This window comes from Lampetra planeri, chromosome 31, assembly GCF_965212315.1.
Source record: "Lampetra planeri chromosome 31, kcLamPlan1.2.h2, whole genome shotgun sequence".
In the NCBI taxonomy this organism is placed as follows: Eukaryota; Metazoa; Chordata; class Hyperoartia; order Petromyzontiformes; family Petromyzontidae; genus Lampetra; species Lampetra planeri.
This window is the reverse complement of record NC_136137.1, coordinates 608,210-628,733: the sequence shown is the minus strand read 5'-3', so window position 1 is coordinate 628,733 and position 20,524 is coordinate 608,210. Positions and strand designations below refer to the sequence as shown.

Here is a 20,524-nt window from a genome sequence, read left to right as displayed (position 1 = left end):
CCCCACCACCACCTCCCATGATTTTGAGTGCACTTTATACATTCTCTGTGCTGTCTAAAAATATCTATAGTATTTTATATGCAAATGCATTTTCTATACTGTACAAATTTTGGTATAGGGGACTGTTGTGTGCACGGTACAGTATTTATATATCCTTCATAAAGCCAAATTTATAAAGAGAGACACCAATTGTAACACCACTCATGCTCTTGTCTCGCCAGCACTTTCATTTTTCCACTTCTGGATGAATCCAGATGAACACTTGCTTCCACGTACGTCGAGAATATATATTTGGTTGTTGGTTGTTTAATTCCACTAAAATGGGGGGGGGGGGGGGCGAACCACTAAGTAAAAACCCTCATCATATCTTCCACGAAGTGAGTGAACTGAGCTATCTTGCATTCCATATATTTACTCAGATAAGACATTGCATTTATCCGTATGAATTCCCACAGCATCCATGATCAGTATGGGTTGATTTGGTTAATTGTCCAAAAATTATCACTGCAAGGCCATTCGGCTGCACACAATCACATCGCACTCCATGCCTTGAGTATTTACTTATGTTTACACTACATGATAATATCCTGTAAAAGATGAAAAAGCTAATGTCCCTTGGGGATTTTCCTTTTACGTCTCTGCTTCCATGTGGAATACAATATATCTATTCCACATTTAGCAGACCTCCGTGGCGTGCTAAGTATTTAATTTACATGTATTCATACATGCAATGTGGCAGTGGAGATCTTGTCGTTGCTTTCTGCTGCTGGTAGAAGCTGGAGGGAGGAGGTGGCAAGACGCCTTGTAGAGCTGCAAATTGTGCCCGAGTAAATGTCGCGTGAGAACCGTCCTTGGGGCCTCACGAAGGCTGTGCAAAATCTGGGGCAAATGCAAAAGTCGCACAGAACTGACCAGGGGGGGGGGGGGGTCCATTACAGAATGCTAATGGAAAAGGGAAATGCTTATATTTTTGCTTATTGGTGCTCAAATCTATTGGCAATCCGGAGGCAGTTTTAGAAATTCCACATTGTCTGTGAATTTCCGAGTAGAAACAACCACTGTTGATTTGTCACCAAGCGGTGCAGCTTGAGTGGGGTTGGTTTGACTTCAGGGAGAAATTGTACGCGCGGTTTCATGCATAGACATGTAACTATTCACCCCGCAATTATTGTATGAACTTGAATGGTCACAATACATTATTTTTTTGTCGTGTTTTCACCGTCTAATTTTTTCTAAAGAATTTGTACTGTCATATTGAACAGTTTTCCTCTCTCCATTAGCCAGAGTTCACCTTTACCATATCATTTGCATATATGTTGTGTACATGGTGGACAGTGGTCACACGCAATTAAATGCAACATCCCACACCACTCGCCACTCACCCCAGCCCCTCACTCTCATCTCTCATAGCTTCACATGCCCCAGTAAATAATTTTAAGTATGGCAATGCGTTACACAGCTACACAGTTACAAATGTTTAATTACACAGTGGCACAGGTACGTTTGGCAGGTAATGGCCACGCAGATGCTTCACAGTGCATTGCTGAGTGTTATTAATGTTCATAAACATGGACAAAGTAACCACAGTTGGCGATAATCCACAACTCAACTCGCAAGGTATAATTTAATTGATTAAATATTATTCAATTTTCCTCTTTAAATAATGAGTTTAACCATACAGTTTGGTAATAGATTAAAATTATACTTGACATGGGGCATGACATTGCATTTTTCAAGGAATATTTTGTTGATACAATTGTGGAGTAACTAAAATAAAATGGTACGCGTGGTTTCATGACAGTATAGTGTCGGCAACATAAGTTGGGATTTACAAGCTGAACGTCAGTCTTTCCTGACGAACTCCATACAATGGCACGGCGTCCTTCAAACATGGGGGCACCTCACTCAGTCTTCTCCTTCACAGCATCCAGACGGTCCTTCTCCATGACAAGCTGTACCCCACAGTATGTGATGAACCACACCATGATGGTGGTGAAGGGAAAACCTACAAAACAGCATCAACAGGCCTTTGTCATTGATGAATGGATGGATGGAGATTCGTCACGTGAGACCTCTGACGCCGTTTATAAGGCCGCTGTAAGGTTTATGGAAGCCTGGGGCAGAATGCAAGATGAGGCCCCCTCAGATCTGAGGCCCTTCCATATCGGAGGCCTAGGGCAAACTGTCTCACCTACCATGCCCTCTCTCCCGCCATAGATACCTAAAAGGTTTTGTGCCTCATGCCTACATTCTTCATTTAATCTCAGTTGAGTTATATAACATAACTGCAAGGCTGTAAGTGCAATAGGATGCCAATGCGCAGAGTATGGCTCACACAAGAAAGGTGGTTGTGGTGGTCAACGCCGAGTGCAAGCAAGAAAGTATGTGACAGTGCTTAGCGCAAGGGGAAATTAATACGGGCGTGTACGGGCATTTTGTGGCCACTTCACCCTTTAATTTTTTTTTAATCTGATGTGTTTTAGGGTTGTAACGTGTATTGTCTGGGTATGATGTCCGACGTTTCTCACCACCTGCTGGGATCTTTTTCGAGAATTTTGTCAGAACTTGTAGAAGCCACCAGAACGTCGAGCAAAATGTTGGGCATCACACTTTACAAAACGCGGTACAACCCGATTACACATCGGGTCGCTATACAGTACAACCTAAACGACATGTAGTTGCGTCAAACGTGATTCTGTATAAGTATTTAAATTGCATATGATTTTATTCAGTTCACTGTCAGAGATGCAGAGTGGTGGGGAAATGTTGTGCAGGTGCTGTGATGCTGCGGTGCGGCAGTGCGTAGACTCTGACCGTAGAGCAGAATGCGGCAGGAGACAAGTTCAGCAAATTCGGTGCTGTTGAGAGCCAGCACGTTGTACAGGATGATGGTCCAGTAGTTGGCCGCCCCAAAAATGGCACGCACACGGCGAGACCACTCCAGCGTAAGCCGCTTGCCCTAGGGGGCGCAGCCACATGGGAACGCACGAACACACGCGCGGGTGTACACATAAATATTCCACAGGTTGATGTTGACGAGACTATAACTCTCACTGATTTTTAAAAAAATTCCGTCTACATTAACACTTAACGGGAAGGATTTTCGAAGCCTTGGCCATGTATATGATCAGGTCAACTCAACTGCAATTCATTACCGAGTGTTGGGTTAGGCCTCAAATGAACTGTCCACTTTTTATGTTGTGTAACCCTCCACCACCCGATATCATGAAAGATCTTTAGATACAAGGAAAACAATTCTGCCTTCCTGCACCCACAGCTCCAGGAGGTAATTCTGACTTCCTAGTTTTTTACCTAAAGTTGTTTGACACATTTGCAAGTGAAACGTCATCTAATCACTAGGTTTGCTTCTGTGAACTGTTCTTCAACTCACCGGTGAGCTTAAACAATAATACCTGGTGTGGTAATCGCTTGTGCACATGACAATTTTATTTAGCTTTGTCGGTTGGTGCAGGGTTACGTCACAACAACTAGTCAAGATCATTACATGGGGAAACACAAACATCAATTATGAATCACGTGAACATTGTTTGAGGGCAATTACCTCGAGTTGGGTGAGGGCAGGCAGCGCAAACAGCTTCTGCACCCACAGCTCCAGGTTGAGGCCCAGGCAGTTGAGGAAGGACCACAGGTAGACGACGTCGCACGGGCCCAGCCACAGCGTGGCAAAGGCAAACGTCGCCACCGTGCCAAGCAGCTCCCTCAGGATGTTGTCGTGGTTGACTCCATAGCGGTCGTAGATGTATCTGGGGAAGCGCAGGATTGAGGATAAGGATTTGCGTGCAGAGAGAGGAAACTTGCTTTAATGCCTCAGCAACTCAATGTGCCAAATGTCTCATCTCAACCATTCCAATACCACACGGGCCGTGGAGGTTATTTGATCGTGCCTCAGCATAGACGTTGGAGCACAATCATCATCAACACAATCCCTGGGCAGACAGCCGTAGGTGTCCACTGCACATTTCCAAATTTGTTTCCACTTTCCTCTGTCTTGTACCAATATGCTCAAGTAGTGTACATCTTTCTGGCACTAATCTCTTCTGTCATCAAGTCATCCTCTGTCAGGTCTTTCTTTTTTTCCAGTTACTTACATTTTTCCAAACACACTTTTAAAATTCCTGGTGTTGTCCATCCTACATATGTCCATCCTACATATATATATCCTACATATGTGTCCAAATAGTGTCAGTTTCCTTCTCATCACTGCATGCATCATCAGGTCGTCTTCTTCTCTGCGCAACCGTTTTCTTACTTCTATGTTGCTTTCTCTTTGGGTCCAGCTTACATGCAGCAGTATCCTTCTGTCGCAATGCATTTCGAGTGCCAATACCTTCCAGTACAGTACAATGGATCTTGCTGCACTGCCCTCTGGTAACAATGCAGTCCCGCACCAGTCGACAACACCGGTTGTCTTATGCATGGCGGTCACCCCCATTGAAACTCTCAAGATCTGATGAGACCGGGCACGTTCCACCTTATTCGGTCACAGGCATTTTACGTGATATGTGTCTTGTAATGGCTATGGGGCAAATGGAAAGGTGCCAATTAATTATTTCCTTCAGTCAATAACTGCTTTTTGGATGTAATTACTGCAGCTCCTTGCCAAGTTTGACTCTCACTTTGACCTCATATGGAAGATTTACAAAACTTGTGCAAAAATAGGTAATTTACTAGGCACATAAATCATACTCCATCAGTTATCCGCAACAATAATAACAATGGTACTTACTTGCAAAGAAAGTCGTTGATTCCTCTGTCAAAATGACTGCAACACAAATAAGAATTGTGATTAATTTAACTCTTTTAAATAAACAGTGTTTAAAGGTTGCTACCCCATAAATCGCGAAGTGTAAGGAGAGTAGGTAGTCTCATAATTATGCCTCTGCTGCTGAGGGAGCAACGTTTATCGATTCGCTTTTTTAAAGCAGCAACATGCGGTGCCCACATGCTGCGACCTGGAGCATGCCTGCGCGCGTTTCCACAGCCGATCCTCCCGACACCTCCCACACCGCTCGTCACGCGCGGCACCCGCCACTCGTGCGGGTCGAGTGACAGCGCACGTCGCTACAAGGTTGCCCCCGCCATAGTTCTGCTCTGGACCTCCCCTAGGTCAACTCGGCCTCAAAACGAATTCACACCTGATGTGGCGGTGTCAACATTGCTTTTTGTGTTTAGTTTGTTGTCTTTTGCCCGCACCTCCGATTAGCACGGTTGGCTACATACATACAACATTTACTGGGGAGGAAAACGGCGGCCGAGCATAGTTCCGGCCATGCTACCCCCTCGTGCACCACGTTGGCCCTAAAGAGGCGTTTGTGAAGAGCACTTGACCCAACAGCCTGCTTGGCCTATATGGGGATCTCTGGCTCTTGTGAATGTGTAATATAGTAATTACGGCGGGAGACCACTTGACGGGTAGCACACTTTTATTAACACCCACTTAGCCACAATAACACGTGTAGCCAACTACAGCCTACGCTACGCGTTCCACCCGGCTACACACACGGGCTCTCCGGCCCCGTAGCTTCCAGGGGAACTCACAGACCCACCCCGGCTTGGGTATGGGTCCCGACCACTGGGTCCCACAGCCGGCCCTCACAAGGACGTCCGGCCCCGGGTCCCACGGTCTCGCCTCTGAACCACACAGGGTCCCGGCCCTTACAAGGACAGCGGGGCTAGGGGTCTCAGGGCCCTATCACTTCCTCCTCCGTCTTCTGTCTTCACAGGTTACCAACTCCCCGAGTGCTGCTGCACATCGCCCTAAATAGTCCTCCGCTCCAGGGGGCGAGGCCTATGCGGACCGCGATGTGGACATCTGCCTGCGGACCGCGATGTAGCCACACCCGACGCGCTCTCACACGATCCCCCCCTGCCAGCGCGTACCACCACTACATCTGCATCATTTCATTTGAGTTGTATGCTGGTGAGTGTGTACGCGTGCATTTGTTTGAATGTGTGTATCAGTGTGTGAGCGTGTACAAGTATTTGCACACATGTTCGTATGTGTATAGGTGTGAGAGTGTTTACATGTATATGTGTGTGTACACGTGTGTGCAGTGACGATTATCTGACGTGGTCCTGGGCCTTCCCTAGGTCGACTCGGCCTCAAATTAGTACCTGGTGCGGTGTGTAAACATCGCCACTCGGGAGACAAGGGCGGCCGGGCGTGGTGCTGGCTACCCACCCCTTTGTGTGCCGTGCCGGCCTTCGTAGGTGCTCGCTAACATCACTTGCCAACAGTCTGTTAAAGGCTATACGGGGGACCTTGTGTTGTTGTGTGTGTGCGTGTGTGCGCGCGGTGTATCGCACGTGTCGGCGAAGACGTAGAGCATGGTGATACACTTGGGACGCTTGGGGGGGTCGAAGTGGTCCAGGCGGGCGACGCTGCACACCACGCCGAACAGCATAGCAGCCTTCACCCAGTCGTACACCAGGTTTGCGTACGCCAGGAACGCTTTGAAGGCAGAGGTGGGACAAAGTCATTGTTATGCAAGTCCAAGTCGAGTCGCAAGTCATCAAATTCATGACTCGAGTCTGACTCGAGTCCAAGTCACATGACTCGAGTCCACATCTCATAGGTGGGACAAAGTCATTGTTATGCAAGTCCAAGTCGAGTCGCAAGTCATCAAATTCATGACTCGAGTCTGACTCGAGTCCAAGTCACATGACTCGAGTCCACACCTCTGTTTGAAGGACAGACAGAAACCCCCACCGCACACGACTCAGTCACAGTGGCGGCTCCTGCAAAATCTCTCAGGGGGGGCAAATGTCTGGATGATTGATAAGGATAAGGTCCACCCATGCAATGGATAAATTAACAGCTTAAGCATGTAAAGGCAACTTCACTTCTTTAATATTAATGAAAAATAAAGTGACTCTTACAATACATCTTGTTTGTTTCTATCTCACTATTATTGCAATCCACTCAGTTTCTTTTATTAAAGATTCCACTAGGTGGCGACAAATAATATTGTTGACTGAAACGTGCTTACGTATGATGACGTAAGCACGTTAGTGCGAGCCCTCCCGGAAGCCATAGAGAATGCATTGCAGCGCCCGCCGTTCGAAAAAACACATCTTTGAATGTAAGTCTATGGGACCACTCGGGGCGATTCTCAGCCAGAGTGAAATCGCCCAAAAAGAGGCGGTACTCCACAGAACGTGACAAGACACTGATTGGACTATATCCAGAGGCACAGTAACGGCTGAGATTGGTGGTGCGTCGCCCAATCGCCCTAATGAAGAAACCGCCCCTGCTCGGTCATCGGCTCGCAGCAAGAGGGCGGAATTTAGCCGTCAGCACTGTGACGGGATCCATGCTCGCAATTAAACGGGGACACAGAAAAAGGAAGACGTCGATCAGGTGGAAGATGCAGGTCGTGACATCATTTTGACAATGCACAATAATAAGTGCGATTGGGCAGGGCCCATTGCTAGATGGGGTGATGGCCGATGTGCAAAACTGGTGGACAGAATGGCGGTCAAAACAGAGAAATGTGTCCATGGGGATGTACACCGAGGAGGTGAAGCGATGAGATCAATTTATGTGCAGGAGTGAGATGGACGGCAGCCGCACCGGCTCACGAGGGATGGCGCCAGCATGGGGAGTTCTTTATCCACCATTGGATAGACAGCTGCTGCTGATTACTATGACAACTGTGGCGCGTTTTGTTTCAATCGGTGCAACGGGAATGTAAATAACCCACACGGGGCTCGTGGGTAACCCACACGCGGGGGAAGCCCAGAGTGCGTTTCATTTCAGACAGGCCTCCTTCAATGAGGAGACACTCTAATGGACTCTGTTTTGTTATGATTTAAATAATTTAAAAGAAAGCACCATTGTGTCACTGCAATTGCATTGTTATTAATAATTGCGATCCTATTTAAAGGATCGCTCCTTCTCTACTGCTGCCCGCGTGGTCTGCAGGGAGGGGGGGAGGGAGGGTGCGTCACCGCCGTACCGAGACCCCAGTCGGAGGTGTCCTCCAGCAGGGAGAGGTCGGCAGGGATGGTGACGATGTAGAGGAAGTGGAAGAGGATGTCCACGAGCAGCACGACCAGGAGGTGTCCGCACACGCCCACGTTGATCCCCCACAGCTCGTGCTCCTTGCGCGCCAGCGAAGAGTCGTTCACCTGCCCGTGGGACCCGCGTGGGATCAGTGCTCATTCCCTCCGGCCGCACCAATGCCCTCGCGGGCACAAACCATCGGTGGGAAGTGTTACTAAAACAAGATACGATGAAACTGCAGCTGATTAATGAATGCATCCTGTGCGCACCGTTAACCAATGCGTAATGACCAGCGTGGCAAAGAATGGTAAAAAAAACACCCATGGCATGGGCCGACTTCTACACAGCAGTGGATTGACAAAGGGCTGCAGACTAATTAAACGCGTGACTGTTTACCAAGATGAGTGTTAGAGAACGACCCATGGAAGCGAAAATCACAAACTACCTCTTAGATCCCTGCAAGTGACCTCTGGTGCACCACACGAGTGGGTAGCACTTTTCAACTCGATCTGTTATGGAGTGCTAAATTCACGGCACAACATTCAAACCTATATGATTTAATATCCATATAGAGTGCAGAACCAAATCTAACAAGGCAAATGTACATGTGCAGTCGATGGTGACGGGCTAAAATATTTAACTCACTGTACCCGAGTACCTGGTTTTAAATCGCAGGCGGCAGAAATCTGGATTCGAACGCAAGATCCGAGCAGTGGCACCTCTGAGCCACACGGCCACTAAGCAGGAGGCCTCGGCGTGCGGCAGATGTCGGGGCGCGTCACCTGCTCGTGGAACTTGTCGTAGACCATGACGGGCCCAAAGAAGAAGAAGGGCAGGTAGAAGTTGTACTTGAGCAGGTCCAGGAAGGAGTAGCTGCCGCCCTTGTAATCACAGTTGTCGAGCGCGAAGCTCAGGCAGCGCACAATGGTGAAGGCCGAGCCGCCCGCAAAGAGGACGTCCTGCAGCTGGAAGTCGCCCGACACGAAGCCGTTCTGCGCCGCGCATCAAACACAGGGGGGGTGGAGAGAGATCCGGACGTCATGGGCAAAAGCTCTCAATCATAGCCAGGGTGGATGGCGATCACGGCAGAATTAAACCAATTCATAATAAAGGTTTCTGGGTTAGATCGCGTAAGTATAAATGTGTCGTTTATATTAGATCGCGTAAGTATATATGTGTCGTTTATACTTAAGAATAAATGTGTCGTTTATACTTACGCGATCTAACCCAGAAACCTTTATTATGAATAATTATTGGTCGCGAAAGCCTACGTGTTAAATAGAATTAAACCAATTTAAACAAAAGCCAACCGCTGAATAGAGTAATGATAAGGACCACTCTTGCTGATTGTGCATGCCGCTGCCTCTCACCAGATGTGTATAGAGGACATATTGTATAAACATTTTGACTTGACTTTCAGTACAGCAATCCCTCACCAACCGAGTTTTTCGCATCCGCGGTATTTACGTATCCACGTCTTTCCTTCGGCATACCAATTTGCTAACCGCGGTATGGAGTTTCGCATATCCGCGGTTGATCACGGCGACTGCGACTTGTCATTGAGAATCTCCCACATCGCGGTGTCCGCTCCATGCATCGCCTCGTCTCCAGCCCCGGCCACCGCTCTCCTCCCACCACCAGGTGGAGCTGGAGAGTGGGCAGAGCTCCTCGTGCCTTTAACAACCACCTACCACGTTACCTCGTCAACTTCAACCCTCAGTATGAAAGGTAAATAACATTATTTTGTTTTTATTGATTATGCCATTTGAAATTGTATTTTGTTACCGTTTATTTTATTTGCGTTGAGTGAAGGAACAGGCAACCTGGTTAGGCCTTGACGAGTGTGACCGTGGCCACGGCTGCCCTGACCCCATGTTTTCCTGACCCCATGTTTCCCATAGGGCCTTAGAAATTGCCAACCGGGGGGGGGGGGGTTTCCAACTACGGCGGTTTTCAGGAGCGTAACCCCCGCGGTTGGCGAAGGATCGTTGTATTTAGGAGGTGGAACCGAGTCTTCAGGAGGGGGCTCAGGCCCCTCCAGCCACAGCGTGGGTACAGGAACTCGGCCTGGCAGCTGGAGCTGCGGGTTTCTATATTAAGCTCACGGTCACAGAGCTGATGTGTGATATGGGGCTTCCCTATTTGATTGATTTGGGGAACGATGCATCGAATCATTAATATGCATTACATACATCTAATATTTTGTATACTAATAGGCGCGTTTGATTAGCACGGCGTCACGTGATGGTTTCACGTCACCCCCGTGGCCCATTCACCGCAATGTCAATCAATGGATTCTTGAGTTGAACCACGATTCTGAATTGTGACGATTTCTTTAAATCACCGGGAAAGTAACATTTTCCATCATTAATATACACGATCTCACTTTTAACCTCTCGCATTAATTTTTTTTAAAATCTTGTTTACCTCAAGTGGATTAATATTCAATGCGTGTAATCCTCTTGTACAGGGTGTCACAGCTTTACGAGACATGCATGAACAAGCTCGATCCACAGAGTTGCCACTCATTTATTTCTAATTGTTTATGCTCTGATTGCTTTTTGATTGTTTTTGCTCCGATTGGTATATGTTTCATCATTTTAATTTACTTTATGTTATTTGCTTTGGTAATTCTTGTGACACAGGCCAGCCTTGCAAACGAGACCTATCCTCGTCTCTTCAGTTCTCACCTGATTACACAAAATAATCCAAAACGTTAAACCTTGTCCTGGTCTCCCCAGGATCGTCCTATTATTTTAAATAGCTGCCCTGTTAAATATGTAAGTCTTCTCGAGACACTTAAAGTCCCTTCTGTCGTAGTTGCATAAAAATAACACGATACCACTCCAGACCATGAATGTGTATTTCTCCCGTCATCCAGTCTTCCTACCGCCGAGAGCATCCTGACTCTTTTGAGCAATCCCACCCATTCGAACTGAACTATATATACAAAGTTTTATTTGACCAGAAAAAGCCCGCTGAGCTATATAGCTATTTTTCAGAAGCGACCTGTCCACAAATGATATCCTAAATAAGTGGATCATCATGTGGACATTTACAACAGCGAAATACGTGTTGATTCTAAATGTGGATGGGAAACCGGAGGACCTGGAGAACAATCCACGCGACCGTGGAGAGAGACAGAGAGACACGAAAACTCCAGGTATACAAGCGTCAGGGTCTGGATGGAACCCACGATTGACTCCTCTATAGCGGGCGAGGTAGTTAACATCTCCCCCCCCCCCCCCCCCGTGGCACCTGCCAGCTGTTGAACGGCTCGGCCCTGAAGGTGGCGAGCGATGCGAGTCCGGCGAGGAAGCAGAGCCAGCGCTGCTTGGCGAGTCCGACGGAGTAGAGCAGCAGGCAGTGCGACGCCACGAGCAGCACGTACTGCAGGCCCATGGTGGCGGTGACCACCAGCACGCCGTAGGCCATGTACACCAGCGAGCGGCGCTGCGGAGCACGCGGACACCAGACGGGCGGGGAACTCGATCTACGGGGCCTTTTTGGCAGCATCAAAATGATGAAACAAGAAGCATAGGGGTTGCCATTTTCGGGCAATAAAACAGGTGTTACGATGTTCAAACACCACATAAATACCGTTTGTAAGGCATCAGGTCTGCATGAACCACACGCACTTGTGGTAACACTGGTGCGACAAGCCCATGAAGAAGGCTGTCTCGGTGGAGGATAATCAGTTTTGAAGACAATGTCTATATTATATTATCAGAGCATGTCTGTTTGCATGTTTTGCCACAAATGTGTGTGGTTAATGCAGACTTGGTGCTTTGCAATAGGTATCTATTAGGTGTTTGAACATCTCAACACCTGAAATAAACTGTTTTGTTGTCAGAAAAGGGTAAAACCTATTCCTATTGTTTCTTCATTATGTTGAACTTATTTCGCACCGCACGTAGCCAACCGTGCTATCGGGAGGTGCGGGGGAAGGACAACAAACTAAACACAATGAAAATTGGCTCGGCACGAGGCCACCCACGTGTCATCAACGACGTTTGACGACTTATTCGGAGCTCAATTTCAGCTGGGTCCAACCCGGAAAATCTACATTGCAGCAGATGGGAATCAGGAATTTCCCATTGGCTATTCCACTCCCAAAACTTGGCGTTGTGAGAACTGGGGCATTAAAACGAACCCTAAGCATCTTAAAGGAGCTTTATAGAATCATAATCTGTATTTATACTGGAGGAATCGGATGAGCTGTAAAACTATTTTTGCACATGTTGAGTAGTTCCACACGTGACTTGCTGCCGCCCCCCCAACTCCTGCCCACATGCCCCCCCCCCCACTGATGCAGGTGCCGGGTACCTCGGGGAAGAGGAGCGACGCGAACTTCCCGAAGAGCACGTGTCCCGACAGGGCGAGCAGAATGCAGTTCCGCCACTTGGAGAACCACATGAGCCACTCAAAGTCCGCGATGTCCTAGCGGGGGACAGGAGACGTCGTCGTCACGCAGGCACGTCCGGGGTGGTGACGAGGGACGGCTCCTCCACGCTCCCTCTCCCATGGTTCGCTCGTGGCCACCGCGATTGCCGGTTTACTCGTTCTCTCAAAAACGGACTCGATCACCCACCCACCACCACTCACTCATTCACTCACTCCCTTACCTCTGCACTCACGAACTTCCTCACCTATGCACTCACTCACCCATCCACCTCCCCACTCACGCATGCACCCAACGACGTCCTCACTCACTCACCCATCTACGAACTCATCTATAATTGAGTGCAATAAATGAGGGTGTGAGTGGGTAGCTGAATGGATGAGCGAATGCTAAGTTAGTGAGTGAATCATCTATCCACTCACTCACACCATGACTGATGCACTCACGTATTCACCCAACCGACCATTACTCCCATCTACCTTCCCACTCACTCATGCACCCAATCAATCCCTCACTCACCCATCCACCCACCCACCAAATAATTTCCCCAGCCAATCACCCACACACCCGCCCATGCATCTACTCACCCATCCATGCATCTACTCACCCACTCACCAAACTGCTTGCCCATGCATCCAATCACTCACCCACCCACCCACCGGCGCAAGGGCACGTGGGCGTGTGGCTGTGCGGCCGTGCGATACCCACCCTCTTCCTTCCGAAGTAGGACCATCCATCCTGCAGACCTTCCTTGAAGTGTCCCCCGTGTTCTGAGACGAGACACGAATCCAGTTCGAACAATCAACAGCGTCCCTCCGCTCATTAAACCACATCCTGGCAAGCTAACAGTTTGGTCTGTGCTTGCAGTGCGGCTGGGATTGGTGTTCACAAGATTCACTACCCCAGGTCGACTCAGCCTTAAATGAGTATCTGGAGCGGTGTGTAAACATCAGCACGGGGAACTGAAAGGCGGCCGGGTGTCGTGCTGGCCAACCCACCCCCTCGTGGAACGTGCCGTCCTTCATATTCTCTCCTCGCTGATAGCACTTGCCCCAACACTCTGTGCATCTATACAGGGGATCTTGTCTTAGTCTACCTGCATAGTGTAAATACACAGGTATGTGTGTGCGCGTGTATACACGTGCTCGTGTATGCATGTACTCGTGTATATAGGTTCACTGTGCCGGCCTTCATATGCGTTCACTGTCAGCACTTGCCCCAACAGCCTGTTACGGGCTACATGGGGGATCTTTGTCTGTGCATCGGTGTGTGCGTGCGCGCGCCTTGGTGCCGCACCCTCGGAGACGGCCGCGACCCAGCTGGCCGCCCACAGCAGCGCGGCCCCCAGCACGCCCGCGTAGGCGCACAGCTCGGCGCGCGGGAGCGCTGCAGCCATGGCGAGCTCCTCCGCGGCGCCACGGAGACACACGGACGCAGACGGCGGCTCCGACGGCTCCCGGCGGGGACTCGCAGCCCCTGCGGCGCGGCCTGTGTCATCGCAACAGCATCTCGCGCTCTGCTACGGATGGAACCTCCGAGGCTACTGGACGAGAATCATCGTCGTCGTCGTGGTCGTGGTCATCTCACCGTCGCGTAAAACACACCGCGAGCTGCCCCTGCGGCAGCCTGGCCCAGGGGCTGGCCCAGGGGCTGGCCCAGGGGCTGGCCCAGGGGCTGGCCCAGGGGCTGGCCCAGGGGCTGGCCCAGGGGCTGGCCCACGGGGCTGGCCCACGGGGCTGGCCCACGGGGCTGGCCCACGGGGCTGGCCCACGGGGCTGGCCCACGGGGCTGGCCCACGGGGCTGGCCCACGGGGCTGGCCCACGGGGCTGGCCCACGGGGCTGGCCCACGGGGCTGGCCCACGGGGCTGGCCCACGGGGCTGGCCCACGGGGCTGGCCCACGGGGCTGGCCCACGGGGCTGGCCCACGGGGCTGGCCCACGGGGCTGGCCCACGGGGCTGGCCCACGGGGCTGGCCCACGGGGCTGGCCCACGGGGCTGGCCCACGGGGCTGGCCCACGGGGCTGGCCCACGGGGCTGGCCCACGGGGCTGGCCCACGGGGCTGGCCCACGGGGCTGGCCCACGGGGCTGGCCCACGGGGCTGGCCCACGGGGCTGGCCCACGGGGCTGGCCCACGGGGCTGGCCCACGGGGCTGGCCCACGGGGCTGGCCCACGGGGCTGGCCCACGGGGCTGGCCCACGGGGCTGGCCCACGGGGCTGGCCCACGGGGCTGGCCCACGGGGCTGGCCCACGGGGCTGGCCCACGGGGCTGGCCCACGGGGCTGGCCCACGGGGCTGGCCCACGGGGCTGGCCCACGGGGCTGGCCCACGGGGCTGGCCCACGGGGCTGGCCCACGGGGCTGGCCCACGGGGCTGGCCCACGGGGCTGGCCCACGGGGCTGGCCCACGGGGCTGGCCCACGGGGCTGGCCCACGGGGCTGGCCCACGGGGCTGGCCCACGGGGCTGGCCCACGGGGCTGGCCCACGGGGCTGGCCCACGGGGCTGGCCCACGGGGCTGGCCCACGGGGCTGGCCCACGGGGCTGGCCCACGGGGCTGGCCCACGGGGCTGGCCCACGGGGCTGGCCCACGGGGCTGGCCCACGGGGCTGGCCCACGGGGCTGGCCCACGGGGCTGGCCCACGGGGCTGGCCCACGGGGCTGGCCCACGGGGCTGGCCCACGGGGCTGGCCCACGGGGCTGGCCCACGGGGCTGGCCCACGGGGCTGGCCCACGGGGCTGGCCCACGGGGCTGGCCCACGGGGCTGGCCCACGGGGCTGGCCCACGGGGCTGGCCCACGGGGCTGGCCCACGGGGCTGGCCCACGGGGCTGGCCCACGGGGCTGGCCCACGGGGCTGGCCCACGGGGCTGGCCCACGGGGCTGGCCCACGGGGCTGGCCCACGGGGCTGGCCCACGGGGCTGGCCCACGGGGCAGCGGTCCCCGTGTGGCACGAGGTGAACGCAGCACCCCGCCTGCAAGTGGCCATTGATCTGCCAGTGAGTTCGCAATGCCGTTAAGTGGCCCTTTCGAAATTGAGTAATATGCGTTTGATTTACATTTTTTTGCAAATTTGGAACATGTTGCCGCCACACATGCACAATTCTTTTTGGAATAACGTCGTGGGATATTTAAATGCCACTGTGAAGCAGACGGCGTGTCTTGTATGGTTAATAAACCAGCAGTATTAACCATGGTGGCTGTGTAGATCGAACCGCAAATCTCTGCAACGAGCAGCAAACGCGCGACTGCAGGACCATGTCCTCGCCCCGTATTTGTACGGCTTGGCTTTTGAGATCTGATGAGATCGGCAGCGTCCAGGGAGACTTGGTCGCAGGCTTACGTACACTGCAGCATATAGTCAAAAGAAAGGAGGCAAGTTCTACTTACTGCTGCTCAAGAGAGATTTACAGAGCGGTCATCGCAGGTCTTAAGCCAGAGGTGCAAATTCGACATTCCCATGGCAGGGACCTTTTACCTTGCTGATCTCGTCAAGGAACATAAACCATCACACAAACTTCGGTCATCCTCGCAGCGGATTTTGGCTAGGCATGGAACAAAGACGGGCACCACATCATGTGCTTTCAGATGCGGTTCTGCGGCCATCTGGAACGCTCTTCCCTCAAAGTAGAAAGCCACTGGAGCTATACACTTTTAAATCTAGATTGAAAACCTATTTATTTACAGTTGTTATTTGTGTTTAGTTTGTTGTTCTTCCCCTGCACGTCTGATGAGCACGGTTGGTTACGTATGTGTAAAAGAAGTTCAACAAACATACATAGGGACCAGCCGATTGAGTGGACAGCCACTGTTAGCTTCCCACAAAGAGGTATATATATTTTTGACACTGAAAGTAGAATTTCTGAGTTGACCTTGTGGAAGGATTTGAACTCGCGACCTTCTGTTCGTGAGCTGTTTCCTCTAAACACAAAACCAATCTCTGGCCATATGACTCGATGTTTGACAAGACTTATTATTGACTACAGGTATGCTTGTGTTTTGCAATTGTGATTTATAAAGTGTCTGCATACTAATAATGAATAGTAACATTCTTCAACAACCACGGATGAAATAGTCAACTGGGAAACAAGTGGCAATGATCAGTTTTTCTAATCATCTACAGACGATAAGACGAGTGAAGTCAGGCGTTGAGGAGATGGGGCGATGTTCGGCAGAGCCATGAAAGTATTTACAGCACAGGCAAAGGGTGAGGTGTAAACACCAATACCGGTCACGTGCAACTGTACGTGATGCTGCTGCTGCAGCTGCTGCCGTGGATTATTGTTTAGCACGCTGGTCTTGCAATCCAGGGGTCTCCGATTGCCGGTGCAATCCCCTGGCGTGGCGCTAAAACAAAGGTGCAGGTTTCTTAAATCCCTCCCACATCTGTCCGCCCAGCGGTATCAATGGGTACAGTTGGGGGTACAGTGTGGATAACTCCTGCCTCTTCCCAGATGTACTGGCCAGCGTGGAAGAGTAGGCCGAGTATCCTCGAGAGCCCCCTCTAGTCGAGGCCTTTCTGCCAGCAGTGACACGAGCGCGCAATTGCAGGGCTGCCCCTTTACGTTACAAATGCAATGCGATTGACGTCGACTCAAGGTAGGATTCTGTGGCCGAAGGGAAGAGCCGTGCAGGCCAGGCCTGGGCAACGCACAGGCGCGCGTGAGCAAGCACCGTGCGCGTGAAGACGACGTTTGTGTGCCAGATGCACCGCGTCCTGCGCGCGCACCACACAACTCCACGTGTTTGACAGGAATCGACAATTTGCCAGAACAAAGTAGATTCAGGCTGTCAGCGGCCGGGCACGAAACGTAAACATTTGTGAAATTTGGTGTGGATTTAAATAACATAAAAGAGTCAACCAAACTTATAAAAACACATTCTGTTTGCCGTGATAGAACGAACGAAAGGAAACAAAGAACATTTGTAGAACAAATTTTCAGCCCACCACTTACAATTCAAACCACGCAACGGGGCTTTTTTCAAAAGCAATGTTCAGTGGTGAAGAGGTTATTCACTGAATCCCTTATAAGGGGGGTGGAGGGGGCATCTACAAAATCCACAGTGCTGCCGGGGGTGCTGCCGATGATAGCGAGACGACGATACGAGACGCATCGAGCCATCAGCTGTTTACAGACTCGCACACGCACAGCCGATCCATCAGCCACGCGAATAGCACGCGGGCGGGCGCGCGCTGGCACCTTCAAAGACCGGCGCGCGGACTTTGTGGATTCCGGTCACGGTCCCCAGAGCCACTCAGCATTGTGTCGGCGAGCCACTCCAGTCCCGTCGAACGAATGGGGTGCACGGCTCAGTGATACACGGTGCTTTTTTCTGGAAGACTTTGCTGGTTTTTCCTGGATGTTTCTGTTGCGCGTCGTCACTTTAAGCTGTTCTTGTTCATGTTTTAGTTTGTTGCGGTTGCACCCGAGTCAAGAGCCGCGTGGCTCACAGGGCCGTACCTAATACATGAAACTGGATAGCCAGCGGCCTCTGTACTCTGTGGGACTGAGTACACTGGAAAGAGATTTTATCCAAGTGCTAAAAAAAGAACATTATTTTAATGGAAGTGTCGATTATAATAATAACAATTGCAGCCCTTCTTCAATCCACTGCCGGATGAATGCCACCGCAGGCCGTGTCGGTCAAGGACGAGTGTTTGGCCACACGTCACCACGCTGGCGACTTGAGGTTCGTGAAGGGGGCTGTCCAGAATCGGTTCACAAGTCACTCGCTGCGATGGCAGCCGTTGCTGGGAATCCAGCTCAGGTTCACAGAGTTCATGGCGCAGCGCACTATCCACTGGACATTTTAAAACGTTAAATATAGTGAATATTGTTCGTGACGAATGTCAAACTCTTCCATAAATGAGCCACAGTTTGAGTTCACGCCTGGTTAAGCCTCTCTGAAGAGTTACAGTCTAAACATACGAGGATACATATCTCTACAGATATGCACAAATGTGTATAAGATGTACTGTATGCATTACTAGAATGTATGCCCATGGAGATACACAAATAGTACGGACGAATTTAGAAATGTATCATTTGATAGGGCTGGTTCTGCGTCTGCACGTAACTTTACTATCACAGAGCTCACGATGTATTACCTCCACACCTTGCAATTGCAAACAACGTGATTATACAAATTAAGTAATGCGCTGCAGTATATATCTCTACGCGTAAAGCCCCCTCATCAATCCATCGCTGGGTGAGGGTTTCCCCACACTGCGATTCGTGAGGGCGTCACGATATGGCCATACTTCACCACGCTCGTCTGTGAATGTGGGGGGGGGGAGCATTGACGTGGGAGCATAGTACAGTACAGCAATTGACCTCTGCTGTCCATAACGATCCGAAACTATTCTGGCGCTTGCCTCATTATGCGGTCATCAATAATTCATCGGAAACAAGTCACAAACAACTACCTTTCTTTTCGCCTATAGCCTGAGAGATATCCATTAACAGATGAACATGTAAAACACATAAAAACAGCAAATCAACAATAACTTCACAAGATCAACACTGGAGATGTTTTACCGCAAAGGGCAGAAATCACGCGGTGTGTTCGTTGCTGCTGTGCCACAAGGGATAAGCCCCATCGCAGAAGATAAAAAACGACTAATCTACACCACCACCACCACCACGCTCTGCGGCAAATCCCTGCACGCGCCCATCAGGCGATTTCTCAACGCGCTCGCTGAGCGCACGAGGAGAGCCCACAACGAGGGGGGATTTTCAGCAGACAACGACCGACTCATCCCCCCCTGCACTCGAAACGTGTCGGGAATGATTTTCGGGACACTTTGCACGCTTTTCGTTGTCACTGCGGCATCGGCTCCCCCTATAAATACCCCGGCGGCGTGCGGCGTGCAGGACGCCCTCGCCTGACTCTGCCCGCAGCGGTCAAATCAGCGGCGGGCAGAGTCCCGCGACGCGTGCCGATGTGGCCTGAGGCGGCGACGATGGAGGACGACCGCGACTCTCGGACGGGTTTCCGTCCGACGTCTGCTGGTGCAGTTGGTAGGGAGAGGAGGGGGGAGGCAATTGCTGTAAATTACTCACCGGGAAGATGCAAGCTTGCGAGTACACGCACGCGCAAAATCAAATTTTATCGTCGAGCGATTCGGCGATGTCGCTGCGAGCGGTGCATCCTCCCCTCGCCCTGCCGCTGAGGTTGCCCGCGGAGTATTTTTGCCGGGACATTTTCCCAAACAGTGCCCACCCGCAGCTCCCCACCATTCACATCGCGCCCTCCTCGCCGCCCCCACCCGCGGCTCCCTCACCCCCCGCCACTCGCGCAGTGATGGACACGAACAGATGCAACACCTTGATATAGCCCCGGCTGAGGGGTGATGAGAGAGAGAGAGACGGAGCCCCTGCTGCCCCTGCTGCCCCTTCTGCTGCCCCTCCTGCTGCCCCTCCTGCTGCCCCTCCTGCCGCTCGTTGGGCACAGATCACGGCACCTCGAGGGCGCTCGCCGTGACCTGTGTCGGTGCCACCCGCGGGCCGATCGAGAATTGTGCGTTGGGTGCGTGAGGCGCGGCGGCTTCGTGATGTTCTCATCCGGACCGAAGGAAACGCCTCAACGGAATGTCAACAAGAGGGGCTCGTTCGCAAACTACTACGTGACCAAAGATGCACACAATCAGAATATTGATGTATACTGGAGGAATCCTATGAGCTCTACAGCACTTTTTAACAGATGTCCACCCTTACGGCCACGCGTTAAGTATTCAGTGCTCCCTATATGTCAATCGTGTAAAGTACCCCGACACGGGAAAGTCTTGAGCACCCACAGTCCTCGATAAACTCAATCCGACAAAACCCCGCCGAGTGTTTTCTGGGGTCTAAAACAACGCAGGCGTCGAGGCGGAGTGGACGCGGCGTGAGAAGCGGGGCCCATCGGGGCCCTGCCGAGGGGCTCGCTCACCCTGCCGAGCGAGCGACGCAGCAGACGCCCATCGCGGGTGGCGCGCTGCCCACGTGGGAGAGACACCGCGCGCGTTGGCGCACACGCGGCGCAGCTCCGAATCGCGAGTTCCGTCAAGACTCGAGGTCACGCTCAGACCTTGCGTCGAGGCGGCCGCGATGCGTCT

The 20,524-nt window shown here is 52.0% G+C and overlaps 1 protein-coding gene across 1 annotated transcript; it reads right to left on the bottom strand.

The window, feature by feature from the left end:
- Positions 1–1,462: 1,462 nt before the first annotated feature.
- HHATL (hedgehog acyltransferase like) lies at positions 1,463–19,624 on the bottom strand. The gene is made up of 12 exons (XM_078608895.1): positions 19,491–19,624; positions 13,725–13,916; positions 13,137–13,198; positions 12,353–12,466; positions 11,285–11,479; positions 8,809–9,018; positions 7,980–8,151; positions 6,328–6,472; positions 4,748–4,783; positions 3,563–3,764; positions 2,815–2,959; positions 1,463–2,005 (listed from the first exon to the last, which is right to left on the bottom strand). The coding sequence occupies exons 2-12, from the start codon at positions 13,822–13,824 to the stop codon at positions 1,902–1,904; spliced, it is 1,485 nt and encodes a 494-aa protein (XP_078465021.1). The 5' UTR covers positions 13,825–13,916; positions 19,491–19,624; the 3' UTR covers positions 1,463–1,901.
- Between the last annotated feature and the right edge of the window lie 900 nt (positions 19,625–20,524).